Below are 19,844 nucleotides of genomic sequence, written 5' to 3' on the forward strand. Positions count from 1 at the left end.
TATATAAGCCGCACCCGACTATAAGCCGCAGGGTTTTGATGTGTAATTACCGTAGTATATAGGGGTTCCTGCTACCACGGAGGGGATTGTCGGGACAGAGATGACTGTTTGGGAACGCAAAGCGTCCCATTTATTAACAATAAATCTTTCAATCATTCAATCAAACTTTCACATCTTTGACATGGCGAACAGCATTCGTGCAGAGTACAAATAATACAACGGTGCAAAGTAATACAAAGTGCTTGCCTGTACGTTATCAAAATAACCAGCCTACCGGTATATGAAAAGTCAGTCTTTAATCATTGTGTCATCGTCTTCCTCCTGCGTACTAAAACCACCGAAATCCTCTTCGTCGGTGTCGGAGAAGAACAGGCCGTAAATAAGCCGCACCCTTGTATAAGCCGCAGGGACCAGAACGAGGGGAAAAAGTAGCGGCTTATAGTCCGGAAATTACGGTATATACAAACATGTATATACATATATATATAGATATACATATATATGTATATATACATGTATGTATGTATATATATATACATACATATATGTATATACATACATATATGTATATACATGTATGTATGTATATATACACACATGTATATACATATATATGTATATTCATGTTTATATGTATATAATGTATATACATATATATATATATACATATATATATATATATTATATATGTATATATATATATTATATATATATATAATATATATAATATATGTATATATATATATATGTATTTATATATATATATAATATATATAATATATGTATATATATATTATATATATATACACATGTATATATATACGTGTATATATGTGTGTGTATATATAGTATATACATGTGTGATTGTAAGATACATCCTCAGATGCACTGGGACACATCCTCAGTGATGTGCCTGAGATCACCGGGGGTTTCGGGTCTTTCAACATCATACCCCCTCCCTCAGGTGACCCAGCCAGGGTTGATCAGACCCCAGCTTGTGTCCCAGTAGCATTGGCCCACAGTTCGCTCCTCCTGATCCAAAGCCATCTAGAGGCTCTCTCTGCTGCCTCCATGGTGGTCTTGATGGCCTTCCTTTTCCCATCACCTGTGATGCCAAGTAGTGTGTGTGTAATTATATGTACGTACATACGTGTGTGTGTATATATATATACATACATGTGTGTATTATATTTGTATATATATACATGTGTATATATGTATGTATACATGTGTATACGTATGTATATACGTTGTATACGTATGCATACATATGTATATACGTATGTACAGTATATATATATATGTATTTATGTATGTTTATATATATGTATGTATACATGTATGTGTATATATATATATATGTATAAAAATATATGTATATACATACATGTATATATATAGATATACATATATGTGTATATATACATGTATGTATGTATATATATACATACATATATGTATATACATACATATATGTATACATACATATATGTATATACATACATATATGTATATACATATATGTATATACATACATATATGTATATACATGTATATACATATATGTATATACATACATATATGTATATACATGTATATACATATATGTATATACATACATATATGTATATACATGTATGTATGTATACATACACATACATGTATATACATGTATATATACACACATGTATATTCATATGTTTATATGTATATAATGTATATACATATATATACACATATATATATATATAGAATATATGTACATATATATACACATGTATATATATACGTGTATATATATGTGTGTATATATATATATATATATATACGTATATACATGTGTGTGTGTATATATATATATATGTATGTACGTATATACGTGTGTGTGTGTATTTATATGTACGTACATACGTGTGTGTATATATATATAGATATATATACTGTGTGTATATATATATATATATATATACACATACAAATATATACACACACACACATGTATATACGTACATTTATACATACACATACGTATGTGTATATCTACATATATATGTATACGTGTGTATATATGTATATTTACCTCGGTGTTTTTTTCCCACTTGTGGGGGGAAACAGCATTTGATGTATTTGTGTTTACTTCTGTCTCTAAAACTCAATAAACAAATGTTTAAAGAAAAATAAATCATAATGACATTTCCGGTTTAGTCATTGCCCACTAAGTGTGACTTAAACCACCCCCTGCTAGCTCCGTCCCTTGAGCTCCAGAGGAAAACCCTTTTACAAGTGGGTCTCTCGTAGGAGGAACACAATTTCAAATGTAGCTGAAAAAGTCCTCAAGAACAACTTAGTTTAAATGAATTAATGTAATATGCAAAGTTTTCATAAATTTTTGGTAACAAAGGAAAGTGAATGTTGAAAATACTTACACAAAAACATTTTATTTAAGCTCAAAGTTGAAGATAAAAGGAAATATTCTAATTATTCTGTACAACTAAATCTTGCATTAGACATTCTTGCTAAACACATCATCATGTTTTCAGGTGCAGAAGGAAAACATTTCACATTAAAAAGAGGCTGTGGTTATTGAAATGTTCCAAAGTTGTGAGATGTTTGTCCTCACAATTGCATATTTACATTATGTGGACTTTTCTCTCCGCCCCCATCAAGGTGTTTGCATGCTTTTACTCCACAATCACCTCCAGCATGAGGGCGTGTCTCTGAACGCTCCTCTAATGGGACGCCAGTAAACTGCGTTGCGTGCCAGCTGCTTGTCAGACGTGTAGCTGTTGAGACGCGACTGCGGGAGGGAATCACTCGGCAAGGAATTAGCATTTATCCTGTTCATAACATTCGACGTCAAGCCATAATCGAGAAGCAAAAGCGAGACTTTCGAGCTTAAAATATGTTTTAAAATGATACGGCATGATTGCAGCAGCGATACCGCATGTGCGGCTGGACCTGAGACATAAAGTAGAGATAGTTTCTATTAAAGTCCTCGTTAGACAAACTGCTGAGGCTTCTGTGACGCGGCCGACGCTAGACTCTTAGCCGCCTCCTTGGCCTTGTCGGACGCCTCCTTCACCGGGCCCCGGGGCAGCCGCTGGGCCGTCTCTCCTGAGCCCACAAAAACAAAAATACACAACAGGAGCGTGAGCTGACATTAACACACTTCCTGAAACAACATGGAGTCTCATTTGTGTCGTGAAAGAACCTTCACACACACACACACACACACACACAACATGCCAGGACAACGAGCAACACAATCATTAGAGTTTCCCCTAGATTGCCACTATATACTTGTTGGTGTGGGCGTGGCTAGGGGCGTGGTCAATATGACAATTTTGATTTGCAGTGATGCATATATTTTCTTGAAAAAGGCTAAAAGTTATGTTTTTCAACACCAATACTAGTGTTATTAGTTACTAATAATACTATTAATTATATTTTAAAAAAATGTCCTTATATTATCAGAGTCACAATCAGCTTTAACACAATAAATTTGACTTGGTAGACTGTGCTCTCTTTGTTCAATGCAGTTTCAATTGTTGCTTATTGTAAAAGGTTATACAGGCTACACTTTATTCTGCCCTACCTCAATGTTGCAATTTAGTTTGCCAAATAAGTAAACCGTCATTTGAGTTAGATTTGAAAAAATAACTTCATGGGTTTTGTTGATATTCTTCCCAATGAAGTCACTGTAAAACTAACCACACTAAAGAAAGTACATTATATACACACATGAAGTGCACATACAAGTAGAAATCACATTGGATTAAAAATATGATTTGGAATAGACTGAAAAAGCGATACAACTGTGCAGTATGAAGGTTAAAGGCCTACTGAAACCCACTACTACCGACCACGCAGTCTGATAGTTTATATATCAATGATGAAATCTTAACATTGCAACACATGCCAATACGGCCGGGTTAACTTATAAAGTGCAATTTTAAATTTCCCGCCACACTTCCGGTTGAAAAAGCCTTCGAAGGATGACGTAGGCGTGTGACGTAGCCCGGGGAACAGAGGTATGCCTTCTCCATTGAATACAATACAAAAAAGCTCTGTTTTCATTTCATAATTCCACAGTATTCTGGACATCTGTGTTGGTGAATCTTTTGCAATTTGTTTAATGAACAATGGAGGCTGCAAAGAAGAACGTTGTAGGTGGCTGTAGCAACACAAGGACCACTTACTCGGATAGCAGACGCCTAGCCGATGCTAGCAGACGCCTAGCCGATGCTAGCAGACGCCTAGCCGATGCTAGCAGACCCACCGCACGGATGATCTGGTGAAGTCCTTCGTCGCGCCGTCAATCGCTGGAACGCAGGTGAGCACGGGTGTTGCTGAGCAAAGCAGATGAGGGCTGGCTGGCGTAGGTGGAGCGCTAATGTTTTTATCATAGCTCTGTGAGCTCCGGTTGCTAAGTTAGCCTTAGCGTCGTTAGCAACAGCATTGTTAAGCTTTGCCAGGCTGAGATCTATTAACCGTGTAGTTACATGTACATGGTTTAATAGTATTGTCGATCTTCTGTCTATCCTTCCAGTCAGGGATTTATTTATTTTGTTTCTATCTGCATTTGAGACAGATGCTATCACGTTAGCTCATGCTAAAGAGCTTCGTCGATGTATTGTCGTGGAGATAAAAGGCACTGTAATGTCCATTTCGCGTTCTCGACTCTCATTTTCAAGAGGATATAGTATCCAAGGTGGTTTAAAATACAAATCCGTGATTCACAATAGAAAAAGGAGAGAGTGTGGAATCCAATGAGCCAGCTTGTACCTAAGTTACGGTCAGAGCGAATAAAAATATGTATTTCACTGCATTCTAGTCCGTCACTCTAACGTTACTCGTCCACGAATCTTTCATCCTTGCTCAATTTAATGGGGTAATCGTCACTTTCACGGTCCAAATAGCTCTAGCTGCGTTGAAAACAATAGGAAAATATGAGGGAGTGAACAACTGACAACGTCACGCTACTTCCGGTAGGGGCAAGGTTTTTTTTTTATCAGAGACCAAAAGTTGCGAACTTTATCGACGTTGTTCTATACTAAATCCTTTCAGCAAAAATATGGCAATATCGCAAAATGATCAAGTATGACACATAGAATGGATCTGCTATCCCCGTTTAAATAAAAAAAATTCATTTCAGTAGACCTTTAAACTCTAATGCTGCTAGCTTAATGCTAACGTACAATGGACAAGCTCATAGACAAGCTAACTCAAATTAGCATGGCCAATGGCAGGGCACAGATCGTCAGATAATCATTCACATTTACAGTCTGCAATGAAGCTAACAAATATTTTTGTAATGTGGGAGGAAACTGGAGATAAAACCCACAAATCCACACAGTGATGTCCAAACGGAGGTTCGAAGACGCACACGGCGTAAAGTTAGACGTTATTGTCGGTAGTAATGTCCAAAAGGGTAGTTTACACAAGAAATGCATTATCCATCCATCCATGCATTCGTTTTCTACTGCTTGTCCCTTTCGGGGTCGCGGGGGAAGCCTATCTCAGCTGTGGCGACTTGTCCAGGGTGTACCCCGCCCTCCGCCCGAATGCAGCTGAGAAATGCATTAATTAGCTTAAAATACCTTTTTTCTTCAACTTTCTCTCCTTACATTTGCCAGCTGTCAACTCCACCAGCTGCTGACAGGCTTCTGACAGGTGATTTTGATTGATTTTTTTTCAAAATAAAGCAACAAGGAATGTTTTTATGATTTTTTGCAAACGTATTATAGCCAATAGTACGTAAATAATAGACTACATACGGTATATCCATCCATCTTCTTCCGCTTATCCGACCGAGGTTGGGTGGCGGTATATCACTTACATTTACATAAAAAGTGTTTTCATGTCGAAGAAAAACTTTTTCTGAATGCGTGTCGGCAGTAATATTGCCACGATCGTTTACGTGTAGGGGAAACCCTGATCATTCAAACAGTCCGACGTGTCAAAGAGGTGTTGGCCGTTATTCAGCACTTTGGTCCTGCTGCCTCTACAACTTTTTTCAAACAATGTCAGTATTTTCTGGGCTACAGAGCGCACCGATGTTTAAGCCGCACCCACCAAATTTGAGAAGAAATAAATATTTTTACATGTATTAGCCGGACTATAAACCGCATATATATATATCAGTCTGAAATATTTTTTTAATGTTTATTTACATAATCTTAATTCTTTTCAAACGGTACCCACTAGCTGCGGAAGGTAGCTCTCCAATCAACTAAACTGACGTTTTGGTAAATTCACTGAGGAATTTGTGAAACTGAAACAATAATTATTATTGTAAGTTAAAAATACTAACACAGAAACTTGTAAAATTGTTAGCATAATGGCTAATGCTAATGACGCTAGCTTGATTACATTACGATAGCACGCACAAATATGCATGAAAACACTCCTTTAGTAAGTATGAATTGTTTTAGTTACATTGTAAAACGTACAAATGTTGCTTGTTTGATTGATGAATGAAGAATCCTGTCGAGCAGAAACGCTACTGACGGTTACACTTCCGGTTTAAAGTACGAAACAGGAAGTACATTTTCAACCCACAGCACCTGCAGTGAGCGAAATCGTCCAAAAGATGGCGCCATACCACAAACAATAACACGCCTTTTCAGTGTCTCTGTCGGTATTAAATGTAAACTGTTTAATACAAAAGATTACGGCTGTTAGCGGACAAAAATCCATAAATCAGCCGCGACGTTTTGTAAGCCGCAGGGTACAAAGCGTGGGGGGAAAAAATAGCTGTTTTTCGTCCGTAAAACAGGACCAGATCTAAGGTAGTTGTACACATCATTAGAAGTGCTAGATGCCGTTTAGGGTAATGTTAAACACAGAGGCACTAGATATAATCGAAGAACTGTAATGTTGTGCTACACAAAGCGCTGCTACATGCACAACATTTACCACCTAAGACAGTATTAGACTGGTTCAAGACTTCATCCACTGCGTGCAATTTAATCATCCATTCTAAAGTGTACAGAGTAGTTGTAGACATAATTATAGGAATTCGATTTTGCTGCCCTTCCATGGCGACATGCAGCGTTACAAAGAGTTTGCCTCCATGAGACAAAGCTTGTAACAACTTTGACAAGCAACATCCTTCATGCAGAGAGTAGCGACTAATGCCAGACAACCATCAAATAGTCACGAGAATTGATTACATCCTGGAAATGCTGTGATTGTACATTTTTCTCGCTATAAAATAACATACTAGCTACCAACTGGACATGGATCTAATTTTTACCGTGCATACGTGCACGCACATAAACACACTATTTCTGCTACATCATGTGACCGCTTCAATACTCACGGCCACATCATTAGGTACACCTGCACTACTGAGAGACATCCTATACAAAAGCTATACATTTTAAGGGGAAAAATATTTTAATTATGAGAAACATTGCTGAAATTAAAATGAAAAAAGTTATGGGAAATTTTGAAAATTCTGAGGAAAAAAGTTTTAATTATGAGGAATATTGTTAGGATTTTATGGGACAAAAATGTTGAAATAATGAGAAATACTCTTAAAATTATGATGAACAAATGGGTAGAGTTATTGGGAAAATGTAAAAATTGTAAGAAAAAAGTAGCAAAATTATGAGAAACATTCTTCAAATTGATGATTAAAATGATTAAAAATTATAGGGGAAAATGTGAAAAATCTGAAGAAAAAGTTGTAAACTTGTGAAAAAAAGATTTCAAACATTTTGAGGAGAGGAGGTACTGAAATTATGCGAAATGTTCTTAAAATTAAAATAAAAAATGGGTAAAATGATTGGGAACATGTAAAAATTCTAAGGATTTTTTTTTAATATAAATTATGAGAAACATTCTTTAATTTCAAACACTGATATGGAAATTTTGCATTAAAAGTTATAAAACTTTACAGAAAAAGTGTGAAAATCATGAGAACATTTTAAACAGATAAAAAAAAGTGTTGAAATGATTAAACATTCTTAAAATTCATGGAGAAAATGTGTGTAAATTATGAGGGAAAGTAAAGGAAACCTTATTAAAATTCTTAAGGATTTCTTTTTTAAATACTTAAAGAAAATTGATGAAAAAACTCTTAATTATGAGAAATATTTTAAACTAAAATCTTTTTTGTACTTGCACAGCATATAAGATATGTTTGACTTTATTGGCATTACATTGCAAATATGTCATCTATGCAGAGTCACAATGTTAAAAGCTATTTCATCTCATCTCAGTAGATGGTGCAGGTGTACCCAATGTTGCTGCTTCCATACTCACCGCTGCGCTCAGCCTGAGTCTGATGCCTGAAGGTGATGTCGACAAAGGCGGCGGTGGGACAGAATCACAACAATGCCGCATCAGCACAAACGCTTTGCCAATCAAGGAGCGCCATGCATCAAAACGTCTGCTTTCTTTCAATAACTTGATGCATGACACATATCGGTGCCATCCCTTTATCACATCTTCACTTCCTTTTCCTGCGCTACTTCCTCATATTCTGTTAAATGAGGTGATGGCGGCGACACATCTGAATTCCATAACCAGAACAATGTTTGCAGGATAACTGATCAGTTTAGTCTCGTTTGCTGTCTAAAGAAGCTGACGTGAGCTGGGGGAATTGGATCTATTGTACTTTCATGCAGACCCCCGCTAAGTCACAAGTTCAATGCAGCAATGAAACAGGAGTTCAGAACATTCAGAAACAGATGCTCCCTCTCTTGTGAAAGTGTGTTTTTGTTGACTTCTAAATTCTACAGCGTCCCGTTTAGGCAGCAAATCAGTGTAGTCACGCCCTCTGCTGGCTTCTTAGTGACAGTACAAGCTTGTTGACGCCACATGCTCTATTAAATGAACTGCATTTATGTTCCAAACCCACCACAGACATCTGCTTTAAGGCTGAGTGTGCAGGTCACGTGTACCAACCTTGTATGTTGGACAGCGCGTACTCCAGCCCTTTCATGGCTTTCGCTTGGTTGCTCTTGAAGCGAGCCAATCCGAACTCCTGGCGGGGAGGACAAACAGGAAATAAGCTTGACATAAAAGAGAGACATTGAAAAAAAGAAAACTGCCTCCTTTTCTTGTGGCGGTCGCGACAAATTGTCATGTCCTTCGGGGACCGTGAGAAACCTAACTTGGATTTTCTTGCACAAACTCAGCTGGTGAGTGTGTGACTAATCGCAAACACGGTAAGGCTGGGCGATAAAACGATTTCAATATACACTATATTGCCAAAAGTATTTGGCCACCCATCCAAATTACCAGAATCAGGTGTCCTAATCACCCGGTGTATAACATCAAGCACTTAGGCATGGAGACTGTTTCTACAAACATTTGTGAAAGAATGGGCCGCTCTCAGTGATTTCCAGCGTGGAACTGTCGTAGGATGCCACCTGTGCAACAAATCCAGTCGTGAAATTACCTCGCTCCTAAATAATCCAAAGTCAACTTTATTATAAGAAAAGTGAATAGTTTGGGAACAACAGCAAGTCAGCCACCAAGTGGTAGACCACGTAAACTGCCAGAGAGGGGTCAGTGGATGCTGAAGCGCATAGTGCAAAGACTTTCTGCACAGTCAGTTGCTACAGAGCTCCAAACTTCTTATGGTGTGGGGTTGTTTTTCCAGGAGTTGGGCTTGGCCAGTGAAAGGAACTTTGAATGCTCCAGGATACCAAAACATTTTGGACAATTCCATGGGATGGCACTTCAAGTTCAAGTCCAAATACTTTTGGCAATATAGTGTATATCGCGATAGACACGTAATCGATATCACAAAAAAAATGTGTTCGATAAAACATTCAATTTTTTCTTCTTTGTCGGAAGTTGCAAAGCAAGGTTGGTTGCGTGAACAAAGGCCCTCGCGCTCTGGTAACCGAGCAAGGCAGGATATTATCACTGATCAGTGGGGGTGACACGCTAAGGTAACAGTATCAACTATCAATTTTGGTTGCGCCATCTTGTGGTCTCGCGGTTGATTCTTTGCATGGAGTGAGAAGCGAAAGTAAATATGAAGAAATTGGGGATTAAACAGAAAAAGTCACCCTGACTGTATAGCAGTTTTTTGGATTTTTAAAAAGCGGACCGTAGTCCAATGTGGACCAATGTGGTCTGTAAATGAGGCAAGGCGCTCGTCCCCACAGAGACTGGTAATACCGCACCACTTTAGCCATGCTCACCCTTTAGAGCACAGCTGCAACTTTCTGGCACTAAACCTGCAGAAAATATTTCTTCTCGGGTTTCTCTATGTTTACATTTTCATACTTTGCACTATTCTGTTACACTTAATTAAGCATTTCTTACATGTTCCCTATTTTTGCACCTTCATTCTAAGAGGTTATTGTTAAAGTGTTCGATATGATTTTAGAATTTTGTTTACCGCATTTTTCGGAGTATAAGTCGCTCCAGAGTATAAGTCGCACCGGCCGAAAATGCATAATAAAGAAGGGAAAAAACATAAATAAGTCGCACTGGAGTATAAGTCGCATTTTTGGGGGAAATGTATTTGATAAAAGCCAACACCAAGAATAGACATTTGAAAGGCAATTTAAAATAAATAAAGAATAGTGAACAACAGGCTGAATAAGTGTACATTATATGACGCATAAATAACCAACTGAGAACATGCCTGGTATGTTAACGTAACATATTATGGTAAGAGTCATTCAAATAACTATAACATATAGAACATGCTATACGTTTACCAAACAATCTGTCACTCCTAATCGCTAAATCCCATGAAATCTTATACGTCTGGTCTCTTACGTGAATGAGCTAAATAATATTATTTGATATTTAAAGATTAAGATTAAAGATTAAAGTACCAATGATTGTCACACACACACTAGGTGTGGTGAAATTTGTCCTCTGCATTTGACCCATCCCCTTGGGGAGCAGTGGGCAGCAGCGGCGCCGCGCCCGGGAATCATTTTTGGTGATTTAACCCCCAATTCCAACCCTTGATGCTGAGTGCCAAGCAGGGAGGTAATGGGTCCCATTTTTATAGTCTTTGGTATGACTCAGCTGGGATTTGAACTCACAACCTACCAATCTCAGGGCGGACACTCTAACCACTTTTACGGTAATGTGTTAATAATTTCGCACATAAGTCACTCCTGAGTATAAGTCGCACCCCGGCCAAACTATGAAAAAAACTGCGACTTATAGTACGAAAAATACGGTACATTGATTGTTTCCTATGGTTTTGTTGACATTTTCTTTCCTTTTTGCCTTGATAGCTGATGTTTTATAATCAGAGGAATATTACCGTACATTTGAAATACAAATGTTTACATTTAATATATTTTCCTCCTGGTCCTTATTTTAGATAGGTCATAAAAAACCCCCAATAATTATCGATATTGATCGATACAGAATACTTTTATAATGGTACAGTTTTCAACAATAAAACAGGAAGTCAAGTACGGCACGAGAATGAATAACAGAGTACAAGGTCAGGCACCTGGATGGGTCTGGAGAAGCCGTAGATGCCCGAGGAGATCCACGCCTCCCGTTTGAGCAGGGTGACGCCTGGCTGCTCCGCACAGTCTTGGAAAACACAACGCTCCTCCACAGACTTCACGTGGCACACAGACACAGGCAGGTTCAGAAGATGTTTTACTTTTACATTAGTTGCTTGACACAAAGACAAGAGCGGCTCTACTGTTGCCACGGCAACCCCAAATCACTCACCATCAGTGCAGTCGTCTGTAATAACAATAATAATACTCGTAATGATAAAAATAATGGTGGACTAGCCCAGATATCTCAGATTGTGTTGTGTGGAAGTTGGTGGAAGACAACAACGTGATGAACTGTGGGCCTTTTTATACTATCAATTTTACGCCACAGAAATATTTGGTGTCTTGTTTTTTTTTCCGGGACTGGCTCAAGCATTCAGAGTGGACTCAGTCGGACTGTCTTTAAGTAATCTTACACATTTCCATACCAACAAAGCAGGAAGAAGGCGCTAAAACGTACAGTAAGGATACACTGTTCAAAAGGCGCTAGCTCGATGCTAATTTACATTACATTTGATATAGACATGCTACCAATTAGCATTCGCTGTTTTACATGGGGAAATTCAACACTTCCAAATTTGGTAACATGACTATAACTAAGATGGATGTTACAATCCAACAGCTTGTGTGAAATAAGCACAATACTTACAGGACTTTGTAGAAATCAGCAAAAGAAAGACTGGCACATTCAACTTAATGGCAAAGACTACTTCTGGCTACAGCAACACTACTAGTCTAGACACTATTGCCATCCAACGTATTGGAATTGCAAATGCGTGCAAAGTCCACTATATAATACCTGCAAATGAGGCACAGAAGTATAAGAAAACAAGATATAACAAATGAACAGCATTAGCTCACTTTTAAATATTATTTCTAAAAATTAAGACTTTTAAAAACTAAACAATTAACACATTTGAAAACACATAAAAGCACCGAAAATTGGTACTGCTGAGTACGAGTATCAATTCCCAGGTACTGCACGGCTTGAAATGTGAAAGGTAACCATCCCATAAAACAACTTGTCACATTTGTTCGTCGATAAAAGCCAGGATTTATAAGTTGTTGCTTTGATTCGTCGTTTAATGAGTCTAATAAAAAATTATCATATCCCGACCTGGAACTTTAAATATAGGGACATAGTTTCCGCAGTTTCCGTGTAATTTACTGCACTTAGGGGCGTGAGTGTGCGGGTGCCGTGATCTGTGTCGCAGTGAACCGCACAGATTACAATTGTTTACTAATGTACACATTTTAAAAAGTGCATATTTTAATGTGAAAAAATAATTTTCCCTAAAACATGTATTCAGGCTATAGTGTGTTTTATTGGACTAGTCGATTATTCGAACAAACTAATCGGTAAATTGCTTGATGACTAAAACAATCGATAGCTGCACAAATTATGTCAGATGTACAATTATGTGTAGGGATGGACACCGAATCAGGTACTTTTTTGGCACCGACTGAATCCAACCGGTCTTACGAATCCACCTAAATTCCAACAGCGCTATGGTCGTTACCTGGGTTGCGCATGACGTCACGTCCAGTTGCCAACTCAGCCAGCTCTTCATGTTGCAAATTTAAAAGCAATTGACTCAAATAACGCTTCAAAGTAAAGTAAGGCTCCACTTTTCCAAAAATGCACTAGCTTGATGCTAACATACATTGGCTTTGCTATTGGCATGCTACTGACTAGCATTTGCGGTTCTACATGGCGATTCCAACACCTCCAAATTTGAAAACCACAATGAACGTTACAATTAAACATTTGGTACGTACTAAGTACAATACTTACAGTATTAACACTTTTTAGTGTGCAACAAAACACTATATTCAGCAAAGAGTGACCTGACTAGCCAACACATCATAAACTATACACTACTGCAATCTAACGTCTTGGACTTGCAACTGCTACTTCTTGCAAATGACAAAACAACTCACTTCAGTTGCCATATAAAAAAAAGTGTTTTTGTGGTTGTGCTCACCATGAGTGTGGTGTGGTTGAGGTTCCAGGTGTAGGTGGTCAGAGTCCGGCTGACGGGGTCCACGATGGAGTCCTCAACAATGTAGACAGAGCGGGACATGCCAGAGGGGAAGAAGACTTCAGCCCAGCGAGGCAGCCGATTGGTCTTCATCAGGAGGCGTCTGGACAGCAGCCTGTGGTCGGCGGTCACCTCGCGGTACACCACGTCCTCTGTGAGAACGTGCGTACTGAGCAACACAACAGGCTTACTACAGGTCAACAACAGTATTGGGGGAAACAAATGTGCAGGTTTACCTGAAGGGGTTGGGATAGCGCTGCCAGAAGGCAGACACAACATGGTTCCACGCACTGTCGATGTCACTTCTACTACTGAAGTACTTGACCATCCTTCTCCTGTTGCCCGCCACAATTTTCACACATGCAGTCACTTGACAAGGTCACCAGCCATCGAGCCATGGCCCGGTGCTGGTCCGTGAAAAACTTTGAAAAGAAATTCAAAAAAATAATCAACATCCATTTTCTACCGCATATATATACAGGTAAAAGCCAGTAAATTAGAATATTTTGAAAAACTTGATTTATTTCAGTAATTGCATTCAAAAGGTGTAACTTGTACATTATATTTATTCATTGCACACAGACTGATGCATTCAAATGTTTATTTCATTTAATTTTGATGATTTGAAGTGGCAACAAATGAAAATCCAAAATTCCGTGTGTCACAAAATTAGAATATTACTTAAGGCTAATACAAAAAAGGGATTTTTAGAAATGTTGGCCAACTGAAAAGTATGAAAATGAAAAATATGAGCATGTACAATACTCAACACTTGGTTGGAGCTCCTTTTGCCTCAATTACTGCGTTAATGCGGCGTGGCATGGAGTCGATGAGTTTCTGGCACTGCTCAGGTGTTATGAGAGCCCAGGTTGCTCTGATAGTGGCCTTCAACTCTTCTGCGTTTTTGGGTCTGGCATTCTGCATCTTCCTTTTCACAATACCCCACAGATTTTCTATGGGGCTAAGGTCAGGGGAGTTGGCGGGCCAATTTAGAACAGAAATACCATGGTCCGTAAACCAGGCACGGGTAGATTTTGCGCTGTGTGCAGGCGCCAAGTCCTGTTGGAACTTGAAATCTCCATCTCCATAGAGCAGGTCAGCAGCAGGAAGCATGAAGTGCTCTAAAACTTGCTGGTAGACGGCTGCGTTGACCCTGGATCTCAGGAAACAGAGTGGACCGACACCAGCAGATGACATGGCACCCCAAACCATCACTGATGGTGGAAACTTTACACTAGACTTCAGGCAACGTGGATCCTGTGCCTCTCCTGTCTTCCTCCAGACTCTGGGACCTCGATTTCCAAAGGAAATGCAAAATTTGCTTTCGTCAGAAAACATGACTTTGGACCACTCAGCAGCAGTCCAGCTCTTTTTTCCAGGGTCAACGCAGCCGTCTACCAGCAAGTTTTAGAGCACTTCATGCTCCATGCCACGCCGCATTAACGCAGTAATTGAGGCAAAAGGAGCTCCAACCAAGTATTGAGTATTGTACATGCTCATATTTTTCATTTTCATACTTTTCAGTTGGCCAACATTTCTAAAAATCCCTTTTTTGTATTAGCCTTAAGTAATATTCTAATTTTGTGACACACGGAATTTTGGATTTTCATTTGTTGCCACTTCAAATCATCAAAATTAAATGAAATAAACATTTGAATGCATCAGTCTGTGTGCAATGAATAAATATAATGTACAAGTTACACCTTTTGCATGCAATTACTGAAATAAATCAAGTTTTTCAAAATATTCTAATTTACTGGCTTTTACCTGTATATTGTGTCCTTGGGCAAGACACTTTACCCACCTGCTCTCAGTGCCACCCACACTGGTTTAAATGTAACTTAGATTTTGGGTTTCACTATGTAAAAGCGTTTTGAAGTTTGGACACACCTTCTCATTCAATGGGTTTTCTTTATTTTCATGACTATTTACATTGTAGATTGTCACTGAAGGCATCAAAACTATGAATGAACACATGTGGAGTTATGAACTTATCAAAAAAAGGTGAAATAACTGAAAACATGTTTTGTATCCTAGTTTCTTCAAAATAGCCACCCTTTTGCTCTGATTACGCTTTTGCACACTCTTGGCATTCTCTCAATGAGCTTCAAGAGGTTTTCACTTCACTGTTGTCATAGTTTTGATGCCTTCAGTGACAATCTACAAGGTAAATAGTCATGAAATTAAAGAAAACACATTGAAGTATATATGTTTATAATTGACTACAGCAGATTCAGTATAATTGTAGATATATTGTTTTCTGTTTTAATTAGGGATGTTCATTTCAGGGTTTTATGCTGCTGATACCGATTACATGTATTAACCAGGGATGCTCAATAAAATCGATTAATATCCGAATCGTGATTCTTTTTTTCCCCCAATCAGCCCTTCCCTTACATCACATATGTCAGAGTCAAGGCCCGCGGGCCATATCCGGCCCGCGAGAAGGTTTTTTACGGCCCTTGGGATGATCTTGATTTATTATTAGAACCGGCCCGCAGACCGCAGATCTTTTTTTTTTTTTTTTTTTTTTTTTTTTTTTAGACCGCAGATCTTTTACACGCACCAAGCGGATGCCGGTCCAAGGTTCCGAAAGGGGGCGAGCGGCCCGCCGGGACGCGCCTGCCGGCCGAAGGGCTGCAGCCCGGCCGTCAGTCGCGGAGCCCGCCGTGCCACGCGCGCCAAGGGGGCGGGCCGAAACCCGGCCCCGAGGCCCTGAGACTTCTGCTTTGTTTCCCCAAACCGCGCATCACCGCCGGGCCCGCACCACCGTCGGGCTGCAGCCCGAGCGTCGGTGGCGGAACCCGTCATGTGCCGCGCGCGCCAAGCGGAGCGGGGGGGTCAAGCGGGCCGAAACCCGCAGGCCACCCCCTCACCACGAGGCCCTGAGACTTCTGCGTTTGACCCCTATGCGCGGCCCGTCGGGACGCGCCCGCCGTCAAGCCACGAGGGCCAGCCGTCGGGTCGCGGAGCCCGCCGTGCCACGCGCGCCAAGGGGCGGGCCGAAACCAGCGGGGGGTTTCGGGCACCCAACTCGCCTCCCTCCCACGGAGGGAGGAGGGGGGTTTAATGTGAACATTACTGTGCAATCACATATTTAGAGTTTTTACTCAATTCAAGTTTAAAAGTTAAAGTTTAATATTTGTTTTCACTGCATGTTACTTCTCCTTAAACAAAGTGTTGTTTTTGATTTATAGATTTTTGCACTTTATTTTATTGTATTTCAATTTAATTATATTTTAAAAATATTTCAGTTGAGTGGATGATAGAAAATTGCTATTATTGTTTTTTTCTTTGAAGTAAATTTAGCCCACTTTTGCTAAAATAGAAAATATAGGCTACTGATGGTGCCTTGAATACCGGTTTCTTTCATTTAATGTTCATGTTATGGGGATTTTTATATAAAGGAAATTTGTCTTTTGTGTCTGTTGAAAATTAAAGATTACTGACAGAGCCATAAGAAAATATTGCTTTATTTATCTGATCATATTGGAATATATTTGTTAGGTTTTCAGTAGGTTCAATTAGGTTCACTAGACTATATGCGTCATTTAAAATTTTTTCAATGAACATTCGAACAGTCCGGCCCTCGGCTTGTAGCTAAATTTTTTATTTGGCCCTCCGTCCATTTGACTTTGACACCCCTGCCTTACATGTACACCTACGCTCCAACAAACACCGTTATATTATCCCCAGTGTTTCTTAACCGTATCTATTTCTCACAATATCTATTTCTCAGCTGCGGTGGTATGGGCCGCAGCGGCGCTCAGTTGTCATACACTTTTCCACCACTTGTGGCAGTAATGACAATATCAAACAGAAGAAATCTGGGGCTAAAGTCATACAGAAGTTTCTTAAGAGCAAAATGTATAACTAAAGTGGTGAAGCTGTATTTTTATTTGCATTTTAATTTTATTGACAGTTTATCTAAGAAACACACACACACATATATATATCTATATATATCTATATAGATATATATATTATGTACATTTATTTGTCACTAGTTTTTGACTCCTTTCTTTTGCAGTATATTTGATTAGTATTTATATCAACCTGACCTAAGCCTTGATAATTATCTTTGTGATTAACACATGCTTTCATATCATTTGACATGGTTGTTAACCTGTTAAACTGTAAGTAGGCTAGAAACATTTATTGAATATGGTTAAACTCAAGAGTAAAATTACTGATTCAGCATTAATATTTGAGGGGGCCCAGGACCCATCTGTAGTGGAAAAGTTGGGCCCTGATGTCAAAAAGGTTAAGAAGCCCTGCTCGAACGATTATTGGTCTACTATATAATCCAAAAACAATTTGAAATGTGGACTCGTCAGACCACAGAACACTTTTACACTTTGCATCAGTTCAGTTTAGATGAGCTCGGGCCCAGCGAAGCGTTTCTGGGTGTTGTTGATAAATGGCATTTGCTTTGCATAGTAGAGTTTTAACTTGCACTTACAGATGTAGCGACGAACTGTAGTTACCGACAGTGGTTTTCTGAAGACTTGACAACACCGTGTTAGACGTGCAGTACTAAACATAGTTTTACATTCAATTATGTTGTAAAATGGACTGTCAAATAAACTTTTTACAAATGGTCTATCTTTTTCATTGACTTTAGGGCAGCACTGGCGCCATATAGCAGATCCAACCTTTTATTATTTTATACAAAAGATGGGTCAGACAAAAAAGTTTACTTTTTTTAATCCCCAGAGATCAAATCTCTTGTCTATTTAAATCCATGTATTGGAATTACAAGCCAATTGACTATTTAGCGGCTAATTAATCTATTTAAATCCACTAATAACTAACACACTTTTGATATACTTGGTCCCTTTAATGTAGACTAAAATAAAGTACATTTGAATTAAATGTACTTGGTACTCGCCGGGTACTCCAGCTTCCTCCCACCACCAAAAACATGCACCTGGGGATAGGTTGATTGGCAACACTAAATTGGCCCTAATGTGTGAATGTGAGTGTGAATGTTGTCTGTCTATCTGTGTTGGATGAGGTGGCGACTTGTCCAGGGTGTACCCCGCCTTCCGCCCGAATGCAGCTGAGATAGGCTACAGCACCCCCCGCGACCCCAAAAGGGACAAGCGGTAGAAAATGGATGATGGATGGATGAATTTGACATAGATGATAAACAGTGATGCATCATTTTACATTATTCAGACAGTTGCTTAAAATTGTATTGATACTATATTAGATTTATTTGCGAGATATAATTGAATAATTACACGTCCATTTTTAATGAATACTGGCGTTACCATGAGTATATGTTCAAGGTTTATCACTGTCGTAGTCACGTTGAGTTCTCGCGATAAGACATTCAAATATCGCGAGTTTCGTTGAAGTGCTAAAGGTGTTTCACTAGCATGCTAATGTTGCTAACGCTATCTCCCCGCAACCTTTCGCCACACGTCGAATATTTTGCACTGATATTAAATCAACTTGTTGTCGTTTTCAATGCGGCGCAGTGCGTTTGTGGCAATGTGTAATATATTTCCGCTTAGTTTTGACAAGGTTGAACTAAACAAGAGAGGAAGTTGTCTACGAAGCGTTCATCATCATTGCCCGCAGAAGAGGAACACAATAACAAGTTATACGCGCCTTGAACAATTGGGGAAAAAAACATCACTCTTACCGAATATTTTTGAGAATGAGAGGCAGGATAAAATAACCACAGCGTGAGCGTCCACGAGTTCGGCTTTTTTCCCACGAAAACAATGACAACCTAACAAGAGATTAGCCATTCACAGTCGCTGGAACGCCCATTTACAAATAGCGGCCAGATGAGGAACTGCAAGTACGGCGTCCGTCACGTGACCCAGTGTTTGCTAGAAACAGCTGACATGATGAGGAAATATCCGGAAGCAACATTACACTCGTGTCATGTAAAAATAATGTGATTTAATATTATACAGCTCTGATTTAAAATATACACAAAATTAATCATGTCAGTGAGTCATTTTGTATGCTGTCATAGGTTTTTTGAAAAAACAAGAACAAAAAAAAATTAGGGGTATTTAATTTGAACTAAGCAAAATTATCTGCCAATAGAACAAGAAAATTTGGCTTGTCAAGACTTTCCAAAACAAGTAAAATTAGCTAACCTCAATGAACCCAAAAATACCTTAAAATAAGTGTATTCTCACTAATAAAAACTGTACTACTATATGAGTACGTTTTTTTCTATTCTTTCATTGAAAATAAAACAGCAAAGTCCATTTGGCTGTCATCCGTTTTAATATGAGACACAATTGTGTCAAAGTCATGATTTTTTTTT

General features: G+C 38.8%; 2 protein-coding genes across 3 annotated transcripts in view; one reads left to right on the forward strand and one right to left on the reverse strand.

The window, feature by feature from the left end:
- LOC133634103 (aerolysin-like protein) overlaps positions 1-9,174 on the forward strand; it is a 37,746-nt gene extending 28,572 nt beyond the window's left edge. Inside the window, exon 5 of the transcript XR_009821876.1 lies at positions 8,232-9,174. The gene's annotated coding sequence lies outside the window, so the exon portion shown is untranslated. The remainder of the gene's footprint in view (positions 1-8,231) is intronic.
- Positions 2,425-19,360, reverse strand: LOC133634104 (PRELI domain-containing protein 1, mitochondrial-like). Of its 2 annotated transcripts, XM_062027108.1 has the most exons (7): positions 19,203-19,360; positions 13,786-13,971; positions 13,493-13,718; positions 11,450-11,563; positions 8,917-8,995; positions 8,272-8,297; positions 2,425-3,114 (listed from the first exon to the last, which is right to left on the reverse strand). In XM_062027108.1, exons 2-7 carry the CDS (start codon positions 13,875-13,877, stop codon positions 3,079-3,081), a joined length of 573 nt encoding a protein of 190 aa, XP_061883092.1. In that variant the 5' UTR covers positions 13,878-13,971; positions 19,203-19,360; the 3' UTR covers positions 2,425-3,078. The 2 variants fall into 2 exon arrangements, with proteins under 2 accessions (XP_061883092.1, XP_061883091.1); XM_062027107.1 differs by lacking the exon at positions 8,272-8,297.
- Between the last annotated feature and the right edge of the window lie 484 nt (positions 19,361-19,844).

Source organism: Entelurus aequoreus, linkage group LG18 (assembly GCF_033978785.1).
Source record: "Entelurus aequoreus isolate RoL-2023_Sb linkage group LG18, RoL_Eaeq_v1.1, whole genome shotgun sequence".
Taxonomy (NCBI): Eukaryota; Metazoa; Chordata; class Actinopteri; order Syngnathiformes; family Syngnathidae; genus Entelurus; species Entelurus aequoreus.